The sequence below is a fragment of the Bidens hawaiensis genome, unplaced genomic scaffold (genome assembly GCF_021521415.1).
Source record: "Bidens hawaiensis isolate Kalapana, Puna unplaced genomic scaffold, B.hawaiensis_p1.1 tig00044906_1, whole genome shotgun sequence".
Taxonomy (NCBI): Eukaryota; Viridiplantae; Streptophyta; class Magnoliopsida; order Asterales; family Asteraceae; genus Bidens; species Bidens hawaiensis.
This window is the reverse complement of record NW_027505925.1, coordinates 65,728-78,778: the sequence shown is the minus strand read 5'-3', so window position 1 is coordinate 78,778 and position 13,051 is coordinate 65,728. Positions and strand designations below refer to the sequence as shown.

Sequence of the window (13,051 nt, the reverse complement as noted above, 5' to 3'; positions counted from 1 at the left end):
CCGTTGATCTGTCCCGCAATCAACATGGAATCCACACGGGCTTCCAAATGTTTAACCCCAAGCCTTTTGGCTATCCATAAGCCTGCCAGGAAAGCCTCATATTCTGCCTCGTTGTTTGTACTCTTGATGTCTAACTTTATAGCATACGTGAACTCATGGCCTTCGGGATTGACTAGCCTGAGGCCTGCGCCAGATCCCTCACTACCTGAAGCCCCTCCGTGAACAAGGACCAAATCTGTCCCAGTTCTGGAGGTGCTTGGGGTTGTTTCTCAATCAAACATTCCTTCTCTTTGTGTTGTGGGACTTCAGTGACAAAGTCTGCTAACACATGTCCCTTAATTGCTGGCCTAGGTTTCTATTCTATCGCATGTTCACCTAGCTCGATGGCCCACTTTGCCAATCGCCCAGACAATTCCAGCTTGCTAAGGACGTTTTTGAGCATATATCCTGTCAAAACGTTAATGGGATGTCCCTGAAGTACCTGCGGAGGCGTCGGGCATCATAGACCAATGCTAGGACAAGTTTTTCCAGCATTGAATATCTTGTCTCAAGGTCTGACAGTGTTCTGCTGACGTAGTAAATCGTTATTGGAACGTTTTTCCTATCCGTCAGAAGGACAGCCCCGATGGCAATGTCTGATGCTGACAAGTACATCGTTAAAGGTTCTCCCGCATATGGTGCTGTCAACGTGGGCAGTTCCATCAAACAATTTTTAACCTCCAAGAAAGCTTGTTCCGCTTCCGCGGTCCATCTGAATTGTGCTTTCTTGAGGCAGTTCCTTAGTGTTGAAACAAAAGGATAGGATTTGGTTGCATGGTTCGCCAAAAAGCGATTCAGAGCAACCAAACGACCATTGAGTGTTTGAACTTCCTTGAGGGAGGAGGGAGAAGGCATGCGGGCTACAGCTTGGACTTTGTCTGGATTAGCTTTGAAGCCCGCGCCCGTGACAATTAATCCGAGGAACCTTCCTTCTCCATCCTAAACGAACATTTAGCTGGATTCAGCTTCATGTGATACTTTTTAGGGTTTCAAACGTTTCTTCTATGTCCCTCAACATCTGGTCTTCCTCCACACTCTTAATCACAAGATCGTCCATACAGACTTCCAAATTCCTACCAATTTGGCCTTTGAATGCTATGTCCATTAACTGCTGATACATGGCCCCTGCATTCTTTAGTCTGAAGGCATCGTTTTGTAACAAAAAGTGCCTTGATCGGTACGAAAAGCAGTTTTATCTTCGTCACCCCGCAACCGTGGAATTTGATGATAACCCTTGTAAGCATCTAAAAAACACTTGAATTTGAATGATGCCACAGCATCGACCTTGAGGTCTATTTCTGGTAATGGAATACAGTCCTTGGACATGCCTTGTTTAGATCCTTGAAATCTATGCACATCCGCCATGTCCTGTTACTTTTAGGAACAATAACCAGATTGGCGACCCAAGTCTTATATTGAATTGGACGTATGATTCCAGCCTGTAAGAGGTCCTGAACTTGCTCATTCATTGCTTTTGTTTATTCTGGACCCATCTTACGCTGTTTTTGAACAATCGGTGTAAACATAGGGTTTACCCTCAACTTATGCTCCGCAATGTTCCGCAGGACACCAGTCATGTCCGCCGGTTGCCATGAAAAGACATCAATGTTTTTTGATAACAACTGTTTCAAGAAAGTCCTTACTATCTCAAAGATAGCAGGTCCTATTGTTACAGTTTGATCAGAAAACTTCTTGTTCCAAACCCATTTCTCCAGTTCAGTCCTCAGAGATTATTTGGAATCTGCTGGGTTTTGAGCTTTCTGTAGTGAAGCAATGTCGATTGACATGAATTATTGCTATTCCAGTGGTGGTTGGAACTCCTACCGCACCGTGATCTGTGGACGGGTGAGCATTGAAATCTCCAATTGCTTCTCGCCATAGGATGATGTCATGTTTTGACGATGCAGGGAAAACTAAAATTCGACCTCCTCGGTCCTTGAATGAACTCTGTCGCTCAAGTTGACTGGGAAAGAAATCACCCCTCGCGGATGCATTATTTCCCCTCCAAATCCTGATACCGGGGCATGGATGGGTTTTAATCTTTCTTTATCCTCGTCATCAAGTTGTTCAAACACTGTTTGTACATGATGTCCGATGTACTTCCGTGTCAAAAAACACATGTTGAGAACGGTAATGACCGAAGAGGGCGGTGATGATCAGGGGGTTTATATTACCGGGACCACCCTTTACTCGTGGAAAAATTACTGGTTCATTTTCCACTCCTCTTTGTCACATTCCCTTCTCTTTCCTCTCGCCTTTCGTCCTCCCTGGATAATATGTACATTCAAGTCCTTGACTTATTTTTTAGATGGGCCCTGGTTGTCCCGCACGGGAGCTTTACCAGTTCCAGACTTTCCATCTTTCACCAGGTTTCCGAGTTTCCCGAACTTCACAGCCAACTCAATTTCGCTCTTTAAAGCATTACATTCGTTCGTGTTATGACCAATGTCATTATAAAACGAACAATGTTTTTTAGTATCAAATAACGACCTCCTTGTGAGTGGTTGTGGTTTCCGAAAATTCACATTCTCTGTGGTGAGAATTTCAGCAGGGGTATTTGAAAGAGGAGTTCACCTGTGAGGACCTCTATTCGAGGGTCATGTTTTGTTCTTGTTGCCGATTAGAGACCTTGCATCGAATGGCTTTGATGCCTCCGTATTCGGCTGAAGTCTTGACCAGATTGGTCCCTTTGCCGTTTATTGGGTCGCGGAGTTTGAAACTCAACTTTGAATTTTTTCCTTGAACTGTTGTTCCCCAATGTTTTTTCGGTATTGGAAAATAACTTCCCCGCGGTCATAAGATCGTCCCATTCATTTGGCATTCCATCTCTACTAGTGTGCGGATCAACTCGTCACACTTGACATTCTTGCCGAAGGCACCGCGAAGCATGTCCCTACTAATCCCACCAATGTTCAGACTCTCGTCATTGAACCTGGTGATAAAATCTTCAATGGATTCATTATCCCGGCGGATAACATCCAGAATCTCTGATTGGTCACGCGTGTGATTCTTTTGTTGGCTGAACTGTTGTGAGAACTTCTTCACCAGATCATCCCAACTAGAGATTTGACCATCAGGGAGTTTTCGAACCACTCCCTCGCTGCCCCTGTTAGTGTTAATTCGAACATATGACACCAATAGGGAGCGTCCATCCGCTCACTCCTCCTACCGCCACGAAGTTCTGCAGCTGATCACTTAGATCAGTCATGCCATTGTAGGTATCTTAGCATTGACAGGAAAAGGTGTTGTCGCAATGCTAGGAATAAATTTTGACTTCTTGGCAAAGGCTGTCGAACGGTAAGGTTTGGTGAAATCTTCCTCAGCATCGCTGTGATACTCGGTATGGCGGACGACGTCACGCGAACGACTGCTTCTTGCCCTCGAACTCATCCTGCTATCACCCGTGTAGAAACTGTAGTCTCCCGGGTGATAAGTTGAGTCATAACTATTATATTCATCAAAGTAAGAAGACATCCGCATGTCCATATGAGGACGAGGGCGTAACCTTCGTGGTTCAAAAAATTCTTGATCGGTTTGCTGACTGTGACGGATCTGACTGCCCCTCACCGTTGGAGTAGGAGAAAGAGATCTCTGAGGAGATTCTTCGTAAGTCAGAGCGCGAGCGTGAAGATGTGCATTCCGCACCCTACGCTCGTATTCCGATCTCAGGCTTCTTGTTGAGCCTGAAGACATTCATCCGGGGACAGTAGTCCGCCGGATCTGGAATTATAACGGTGAGATCTCACCATATCAGAGTCACCGGAATCACCTTCCAGATCTAATACTGAGTGGGTTTGGCGAGTCTCCTCATAATTCGTCCAAGGTCCCCTAAATTGGAACCTTCTAGAGCCGTAACATGACCCAAGTCCATAGGAGTTGGTCCAGTTGGAGTTGGTCCAGTTGGAGCAGTGACGCGCTCAAGGGTACGACCACCAAGCATTGTATCAGTGGCTCGTGAACCTGTAGCTGTACCACATGAAGAAATACTGGAAGCAAAACCCTCAGGTGCTTCAGTATTAATTACACGTGATGTTTGTGCAGTAGTTCCCGTCGGCCCCTCAGGAAGTTTACTCATACTTTAAACGAATTGAAAAACCAACGAAGAAAAAATGTATAGTTCTAACACCAAAACGGATGGCGCCAGTGAGTAACACGGATCCAATCCCCTGGTATGGGTCCCGGATCCAATGATTCCATAGGTTAAAATACGATAACTACTAACACGGTATGAGCACAACTTCCCAAAGTCCAGTGACCGGAACCTGCAATACAGACACCGTGAGTCTCGTTACAAGAAGGAAAAGAGGGGGGGTCTTCCTATAACCACCCTCTGGCTTGAGAATCAGTAACGTTCGTAAAGGGTGAAGTACTGAAGTAAACAGACTAAGAATAGTCAGAGTATAAGTAAGTTAGAGCGATTGTGAATGAATCCTCGCCTCATGCAGGTTGACGAAGTATTATAGCCGAAGGATGTAGGAAGGTGATTGGGCCAGTTGTCCTCTTCTAGAAGATCTTGATAACTGCCTGGACGCATGTCCTCTTGTGATAGGTTGAGCTATACGTCCCATGTGCATGGGTATAACAACCTGGAAACGCGTCACCCAATGATAGGACGGATTACACCCTGGCCATGTGCACGGTTATATCAACCTGGCCAGGTGTCCTTTGTTCATTGGCTAGTGGGTCACGTATTCTTCAAGTAACAATCATGGACATTCTTCTAAAGGGTAGTTATTGATGACAACTGTCCCGTTGGCATTGCCTTTCGATCATTTTGGCGGACAGATGTCCTGTCCTGCGGATGACTTCTGAGGGTGCCATGATGCTTCCGCGCGTGGTACGAGGACGTTCTTCCTCTACCGTGATATGCGGGTGATCCGTAAGTCCCGCGGGTAGTATATGAGAGGTTCCTCTATGGCCCGCGGGTGGTACTTAAGGGTATTTGGGTCTTTTGGTACCCTACCTCTATATCACTAATACTAGTCAGGTGCTCGCGCTATGCAGCGGAGTACGTGCGCAAACCCGACGACGGTGCGTTCATAACTCGAAATTGGACGCGTAACACGTGCAAAGCCAGTACGTGTTTAACTGACAGTTGAACACACATAACCGGCACCTGAATGCATGTTACGTGCATTAAACATGCTTAAACCGACATCATGTGTGTAACTCACGTTGATTACTTGTGCGTTACGTGGTGTGGGGGCTTACCAAGGTTGGGTATGCTCGTTACGTGGTGTTGGACACATGTTTATCGGGTATGGTACGTGTAAACAATGTTATCACGTAACTTATGCCTATAATGTACAACAAATTCAAATAAATCGATTTTCAAACCATCCGTTTTGATGTGAAACCCATCTGGACCAGACACCGTTTTAACTCGAAACCCGTTTCGACCCAATACCCTTTAGACATGACCTTTCGACCTGAACCCACCCCGACACGAACCAAATTAACCAGCTTTTGTATTGACATCTTCCGACTCTAATTCATATTGACCCATGATTCGAACCGCCCGGCCTGACCCGTTGTCGTAACAAACCGGTAATCACGTAAATGTTAATTTTTTTAAATTAATAAACTCTACTAATATCATACTCAAATTAAAGAGAATAAAATGTTCGTTTTTATATAATAATTTTCTTAAAAAATATTAACGTGTGAAAAAGTTATGAACGTTTAAAAGTCGTGGAGGTAGTTTGTTTTAAATAAGGGGTAGATGTGTAATTTTTCTATAAATTAACAAAATTTTATTAAAGTTAGATGACTAAAATTGAAACTATTATGTAAGAACTAAAGTAACCAAATATGTTGTGCTATAAAGACAACATTACCCTTAAAATTTCTTAAATCTATGCATATTGTACAATAAGCAACAAGTTATGTATCTCTTAAAATTTAAGAGGTCCCTAACTCATGCTTTATATATAGTAGAGATAAATGTTGCAGTTGAGTCGAAATCGATACCGAGGTAACAATAGTTTTAGGTTGTTGGGTCCATCTTTATATGTTTTTTTATTTTATTTTATTAGTTTTATTTGGAAACTAATGTTACAAACTACACAGGATCACCATGAAGCCACCAAGTCTAAAAAATACATTAAAAAAAGACACTAATTCTAATATAAATGGACACCATTTATTTTATTTGAATCAAAGTCATAAATATACAAATATTTCAAAACTTAAACCGTCACACATATACAGTGGTGCGGGAGATAAGATTTAAAATTAGTGCATAATGTTTTTACTTTTAAGAACGTGAATGCGTGATTGTATTATAGATGACTAAGTACTTATAGTCATGACCTTTTTATCATTCTAGGCTATATGTGTGAATATTTTATTATAGAATTGTGCCGACATCTCAAATAAATTTTATAGTTTAAACAAATTTTACTTTAAACAAAATGAAATTTTGCAATACCAAAAGTTAATCGGAGGAAATTGGAACCATATACTATTATTCGACTAGGACTCCCTCCAACGCAGCTAAAAACCTATCCAACTCAATTAAAAGACCCTAAATGTAAAAAAAATATAATAAATGTAACAAACTAATATACACATATTAAATCAAAACAAAACTATGTTGAAAAATAAAACAAAAAATTACAAACAAATAAAAAATAAAAAAAAGCGAAAGGATTGACAACAAAAACTTAAATAACCCCCCATAACACGGGGCTAAAAGCAAGTGTATATATATATATATATATATATATATATTTGTAACTGTAGTTAATAGAAATATTAATTATTTTGCTTGGGTTCTATCTTGAGAGAGTTTTGCAATGAACTATACCGTTTTCTAAGACGGAACTAAGATAAATAAGACATCGATACTTGAAGTTCACATCAGTGTTTAAAGATGTTAAAGTTGTCAAAACTTTACCCGGTAAGTGGAATAAAGACATTCTCAGGTTAATTTTTCACTTGTATGGAACCCATAAAGAAAGCAGTTACAGTGTCAAAGTATTAGAACAAAGTAAGGACATAAAGAAAGCAGTTACAGTGTCAAAGTATTAGAACAGTGTAAGCTGACTTCAACTTTAGCATTGTTTCCCTTCTCTCCACCATATAAACCAATGTGAGTCTTGGTTGAATAGACGCAAGAAAATCCACACTGTTGAAATACTTTGTATGCTCTCAAGAACACTCAACCTACATTTTCGTTCCAATAATCTCGAATGTGCTTTCTAGGCTCGGTGGTCTACTTGACAATTTAACTCGACTTTTCTGTTTTAAACACTCCAGTGGTCAACTGTTTTTAATCGTTCATAACTTGTATAAATTTTGTATTTGATCAAGACAAGTTTGGTCTCAAAACATATTATTTTAAAAAAATATTAAGAAATTCGTCTGATTGAGAAAAATAATTTTTTGGTGAAATATTTTAATCTTGTGTTGATAAATATTTCTAACTAGTTTGATCCTCCCGTGTTATGGGAGTTTATTTAAGTTTTTTTTAATTGTTTTTTTTATTTTATGATGATTTATTTTATTTTTTAACGTAATTTTGTTTTAATTTAATACATATATATATTAGTTTGTTATTATATTTTTAGCGTTTGAGTTTTTTCAATTGAGATGTGTAGGTTTTTAGATTTTTAACTAACAAATATAAACGAGCACGAGCATGTTAATTATTTTTAAATGAACAAACATGAACACAAATATTTGTCTAATGAAAAAGTGGACGTTGATATAGTTGACGATAGTGGGTAGTATCGGAAGTTAATCGGCGATGGAGATGACAGACCAGCAACGGAGGGGCTTCATGAATAAAGTGTTTACCAATAAATAAGACCTTATATCCCATTTGAGGGCTATTAGGGTTTGGTAAGACCCATAACCAGTGAAAATTATTCTTTGATGATTAAGGGGTTATCTCACAAATAAATGAGATGTCATAAACCGTTTAAGGGTTATCCGGGTTTGGTGAGACCCATGACATGTGAAAATTAATGTTTGATTATGAAAGAGTATTACAAATAAATGAGATGCTATAACCCATTTAAAGACTATCCGAGTTTGGTTAGACCCATACCCGTGAATTCGGGTCAAATGCATGAGAAACTTTAATTTAGAAATCAAGTAATCTGGTGGCTCTAGAGAATAGGGGAAACAACCTGAGAGCGACACGTAGGATTTCATGGCAGACAATTATATAGATAGTTAGATAAAATATTTTGGTATTATGATTGTTTTATTATATTGGACAAAACAATTTTAATTGCTTAGAAAAACGAGTTTGTTTTACGTATTAAGTGTGGTAATGTTTTTTTACCAGTATGGAAAACGAAAAAACACGAATAATATCTTATGGATTACCTTTTGTAAGTAAAAAAGGTTGGTAACATCAAAACAAAATTTAGGCCCAAGGAATGAAGTTGTGGAAAAAAAAACTTCAAATATTCCAAGGAATTTGTTACAAAATTGTGGCTAGTTTGGTCATACGGAAAATAATTGCAAGAGACCTTCAAGGGAGAAGCTAATAAGAATGACAAATATAGTGGAGGAGATCACCATGATATTTGATATAGCGACTATGATGTCAGAAGTCAACCGATGATCCAGCTCTAAGAAGTGTTGGGATGGCCACATGGGTGCTAAACACCATGTTTGACCAACAAAAGCCTCTTTGTTTAGTTCAAAGAGGTCATGGATGATAGGAAGTTATAATAAGAAGAAGAATACAAAATAAAATAGAAATAGGTGAACATCTTCTCTAGGATGACACCCCGTCGGCTTGGAGAAGTGATGGTTTTCCCATTGGCTTGCATCATCTTGTATCTCGCTCGGCTTCACCCATTGACGATATTGTTCACTCTTAGAAATAGAAATAAAAGATCATAGTTATGTAAAAATAATGGATTTGATCTATCTATATTTTCTTTCTTCTACAAAGAAAGAAAACTGTCAAGCAAGGAAGGCGCAGTAAAGAAAGCCTTTTTTTGATCTTGATTATAGGCCGTAGTACCTACCCGCTTTCACAGGCTTTTGAGTAAAGATAAATGGCCTTCTAGCACCTCTCCTTTCAGTCGAGTGGCTTCCTAGATAGGGAGTACGAGCGGTAGTAAATGAGAGATGGTTATTAGTAAGAATGAATCGGCTAAACGCGATTGCTAGCCTCTCCTTTGTGTTGACCTTGGGGCTTGCCTGCAAGTGGCTTCAAACACTCGCTAAGCCCCTATTGAATAGGGCGTGTAAGTCAACTATCTGTCTCAACAGGGAAAAAGCTCGCTTTAATGAAGAAGGCAGGAGAGGAAGTTAACTAGCTATCTCCCTACAGGGAGTCATACTAACTAGCTCTCCCGTAGGTGCAAAGCCGCTCGCCCTAATGAATAAGCGGGAGAGGGAGAGTGAAACTTCATCGATGTTACCTACCAAATAAAAGGCCTGTTCGGGAAGACCATCTAATTCTCCGGAAAGGATTAATTGAAAGCCTCTAATTGTTTCTGCTAAACCAACATATTTTCCCGGAGAACCCGTAAAGACTTCTACTACGAAAAACGGTTGTGATAAGAAACGCTCAATTTTTCGCGCTCTTGCTACGGTTAAACGATCTTCTTCGGATAATTCGTCTAATCCAAGAATAGCTATAATATCTTGAAGTTCTTTGTAACGTTGTAAAGTTTGCTTAACCTGTTGTGCAGTTTCATAATGTTCTTCACCGACGATCCGGGGTTGTAGCATAGTTGACGTTGAATCTAAAGGATCTACTGCTGGATAGATACCTTTGGCGGCTAATCCTCTTGATAGTACGGTAGTAGCATCTAAATGTGCAAATGTCGTAGCAGGAGCAGGGTCGGTCAAATCATCTGCAGGTACATAAACAGCTTGAATAGAAGTTATGGACCCTTCTTTGGTAGAAATAATTCTTTCTTGTAAAGAACCCATTTCGGTACTAAGGGTAGGTTGATAACCCATGGCGGAAGGCATTATGCCCAACAAGGTGGATACTTCAGATCCTGCTTGGACAAAACGGAAGATATTGTCAACAAATAAAAGAACGTCTTGTTCATTAACATCTCGGAAATATTCCGCCATAGTTAGGGCAGTCAAACCAGCTCGTATGCACATTTCTTATACTTGGACGATAATAATCCCCATTCAAATGAGTTTATTTTTGTCAACGTATCTACATCCATTAAAAAAAGACATAACTATGTTAAGTTTTATTTGAATTTCAAACTGATGTTTTAAGGTTTTTGATCGGAAGGGAATATGGATCAATTGATGTAAAACGTATATAGAAACAATGCTCCAAATGACAATTAGGAGGATACGCCCATACGAATGTGCAAAATTTCACTCAATCAAGCCTAATATTTTTTGGAGCACTATTTCGAGGCAGATTTTACATCAATCAAATTGTCAACCCCCCCCCCCCTTCTGATTAAAAGTTATAAAACATCAGTTAAAATTCGAATAAAGTAAAATGGTTAAATTTTTTTTCCCAAATAAGAAAAGCTAGTGTAAAAGGTAGGACTTGTGACAAAAATATTTGTATATGAGATTATTATTGGTCAGCTAAAAATGCTAAGATTATTATTATTATTATTATTATTATTATTATTATTATTATTCTAACTTTAATAAAAGAATATGAATTAAATATGTATTTATAAGAATGATGTTTCAACAAATGGAAAAATGAAAAAAAAAATAACTAAAGAAAAAAAATAAAAATACACGATTTTTCCATCCACATAAAACGGTCGGTGGTTTTCTATTTACATGCTATGAAATTTTAAGCAAGTTGACTTGACTTTTTATACAAACATAACTCTGTAGTAGAGTCAGTTACCCATGACCTAATGGTCTAGTGGTATGGTGTCCACCTTTTAAAGTGGAGGTGGTGGGTTCAAATCCTTGCAAGTGCAAGGTTAGAGGAATTTTAGGTGAAAAAATTTGTTGTTTCAAAAAAAAAAAAAAAGTAGAGTCAGTTGACAAAAATGGCAAACCAACCATCTTCCAGTTATTGAATTCCTCAAAGAGTCATACATTTCAAGAAGCTCTGACGTCTATCTTAACATGCTTCTTTCTCTGTACTTTAATCCCTTATGCAACCTCAATTACTTTCAATTTCACAAATATTTCTCAAATAAATTACCAGGACATAAGATTCTCAGGTGATGCAGCTTATAGCTCTGATGAAGGAATCCAGGTGACCCACCAAAGGACTAGTGATCAATATGATTCATTCTGGTTAGCAGGTCGTGCGACATATGCCGAACGTCTTCACCTTTGGGACAAGAACACTTATGATCTGGCAAACTTCTCTACCAGTTTCACATTTGTGATCGATTCATACCCAAACAATAATTACGCTGATGGTCTCACATTCTTCCTTGCCCAGAATAATTCTGTGATCAATGCGGGAGGAATGATCGGGCTTCCATACGATCATACAACCAATACCAGTAACTATCGATTTGTGGCTGTGGAGTTCGATACTTACAGTGCCAATAGTTGGGATCCAAAATATCCAGGTACTAATAAATCCATAGGTGACCATGTAGGTATCAATATTAACTCTGCTACTTCTGTTGCTTATCGCAAATGGTTTAGCAATATAACATATGGGAAAGAGTGTAAGGCTTTGATTGAGTATAATTCTGATTCAAAAAAACTTAGTGTTTCGTTCATTAGTTTTATAAATAATTCACCTGTATGGGAAACTGGGCTTCATTACACCTATGATCTAAGGCATGTGTTGCCTGAATGGGTAATTTTTGGGTTTTCAGCTTCCACTAGAAATCAGTTTGAGAAACACAATATAATATCTTGGTAATTTAACAGTATTGAACTTAAGCTTGAAGAAAACAACCGGAAAAAAGATATGTTGCGTATGAAGGTACTATATATAGCTGGAGTGTTGCTTCTAGTTACTGGTTTGGCTATACTAGCATACTTTTTAAGGATGCGGAAGAAAAACAATGGTGATGAAGGAGAGGAACTTGGGCTTTTGGAGATGAACAATGAATTCGAAATGGGGGCTTCTACCCCTAGAAGATTTTCTTACAAGCAATTAGCTGCGTCAACTGCTAACTTTGCAGAGACAGAGAAGCTTGGAGAGGGCGGTTTTGGAGGAGTTTACAAAGGTTTCTTTGAAGATTTGGGGATGTATGTCGCGGTCAAAAGAATTTCAAAGACTTCCAAACAAGGGATAAAAGAGTATGCTTCAGAAGTAAAGATCATTAGCCAATTGAAGCACAAAAATTTGGTGCAACTCATCGGTTGGTGCCATGAGAAAGGAGAACTCCTGCTTGTTTATGAATTTATGGAAAACGTAAGCTTAGATCTACATCTTTTCAAGGGAAAGAGCTTGTTGAAATGGAATGCAAGGTACAAAATAGTCCATGGTTTGGCTTCTGCTTTGCTATACTTGCATGAAGAATGGGAGCAATGTGTTTTGCATAGAGATATCAAATCGAGTAATGTAATGCTCGACTCAAATTTCAATGCAAAGCTTGGTGTTTTCGGGCTAGCTAAGTTGGTTGACCATGAGAAAGGCTCCCAAACAACAGTGTTGGCTGGAACCTTGGGCTACATGGCTCCTGAATGTGTAGTCACCAACAAAGCAACAAAAGAGTCTGACGTTTTTAGTTTTGGAGTTGTTGCGTTGGAAATAGCATGTGGGCGAAAAGTTATTGACTACAAGGTTGATCAAGAAAATCAAATACTGTTATTAGAGTGGGTTTAGGGGCTCTACGGGAATGACAATCTTTTAGAAGCCGCTGATCCGAATCTTAGGGCAAGATTTGATGATGAAGAAGAAATCACTCGTTTAATTAAATGAGTTTGAATATGTAGCTGAGATTAAATTTGATTAAAAATAAATCAGGAGAGAGAATAAGTATTTTTGATAATTACACAAGTTTAAATGTTAGTATAAGTCGATTCGGTGTGTAAAAAATTACGGTAATATTTTGTACATTACTTACACTTACGTATTACACATGTGTAAAAAAAAATTCAAAAAAAAAAATCTGTTACGTTG

At 38.9% G+C, this 13,051-nt stretch overlaps 1 protein-coding gene and 1 pseudogene across 1 annotated transcript; both read left to right on the top strand.

The window, feature by feature from the left end:
* The first annotated feature begins 11,003 nt into the window (after positions 1 to 11,003).
* On the top strand, positions 11,004 to 11,842 carry LOC143615959 (agglutinin-2-like). The gene is made up of 2 exons (XM_077088940.1): positions 11,004 to 11,025; positions 11,181 to 11,842. The coding sequence occupies exons 1-2, from the start codon at positions 11,004 to 11,006 to the stop codon at positions 11,840 to 11,842; spliced, it is 684 nt and encodes a 227-aa protein (XP_076945055.1).
* LOC143615958 (L-type lectin-domain containing receptor kinase IX.1 pseudogene) lies at positions 11,056 to 12,837 on the top strand (annotated as a pseudogene).
* The last annotated feature ends 214 nt before the right edge of the window (positions 12,838 to 13,051 follow it).

Excerpts from the sequence above, each read along its gene's own strand:
- LOC143615959 (XM_077088940.1), top strand. The coding sequence starts at position 11,004 with ATGGCAAACCAACCATCTTCCA. Across the intron at positions 11,026-11,180 it reads GGCAAACCAACCATCTTCCA|GTGATGCAGCTTATAGCTCT; the intron begins GTTATTGAATTC and ends TAAGATTCTCAG.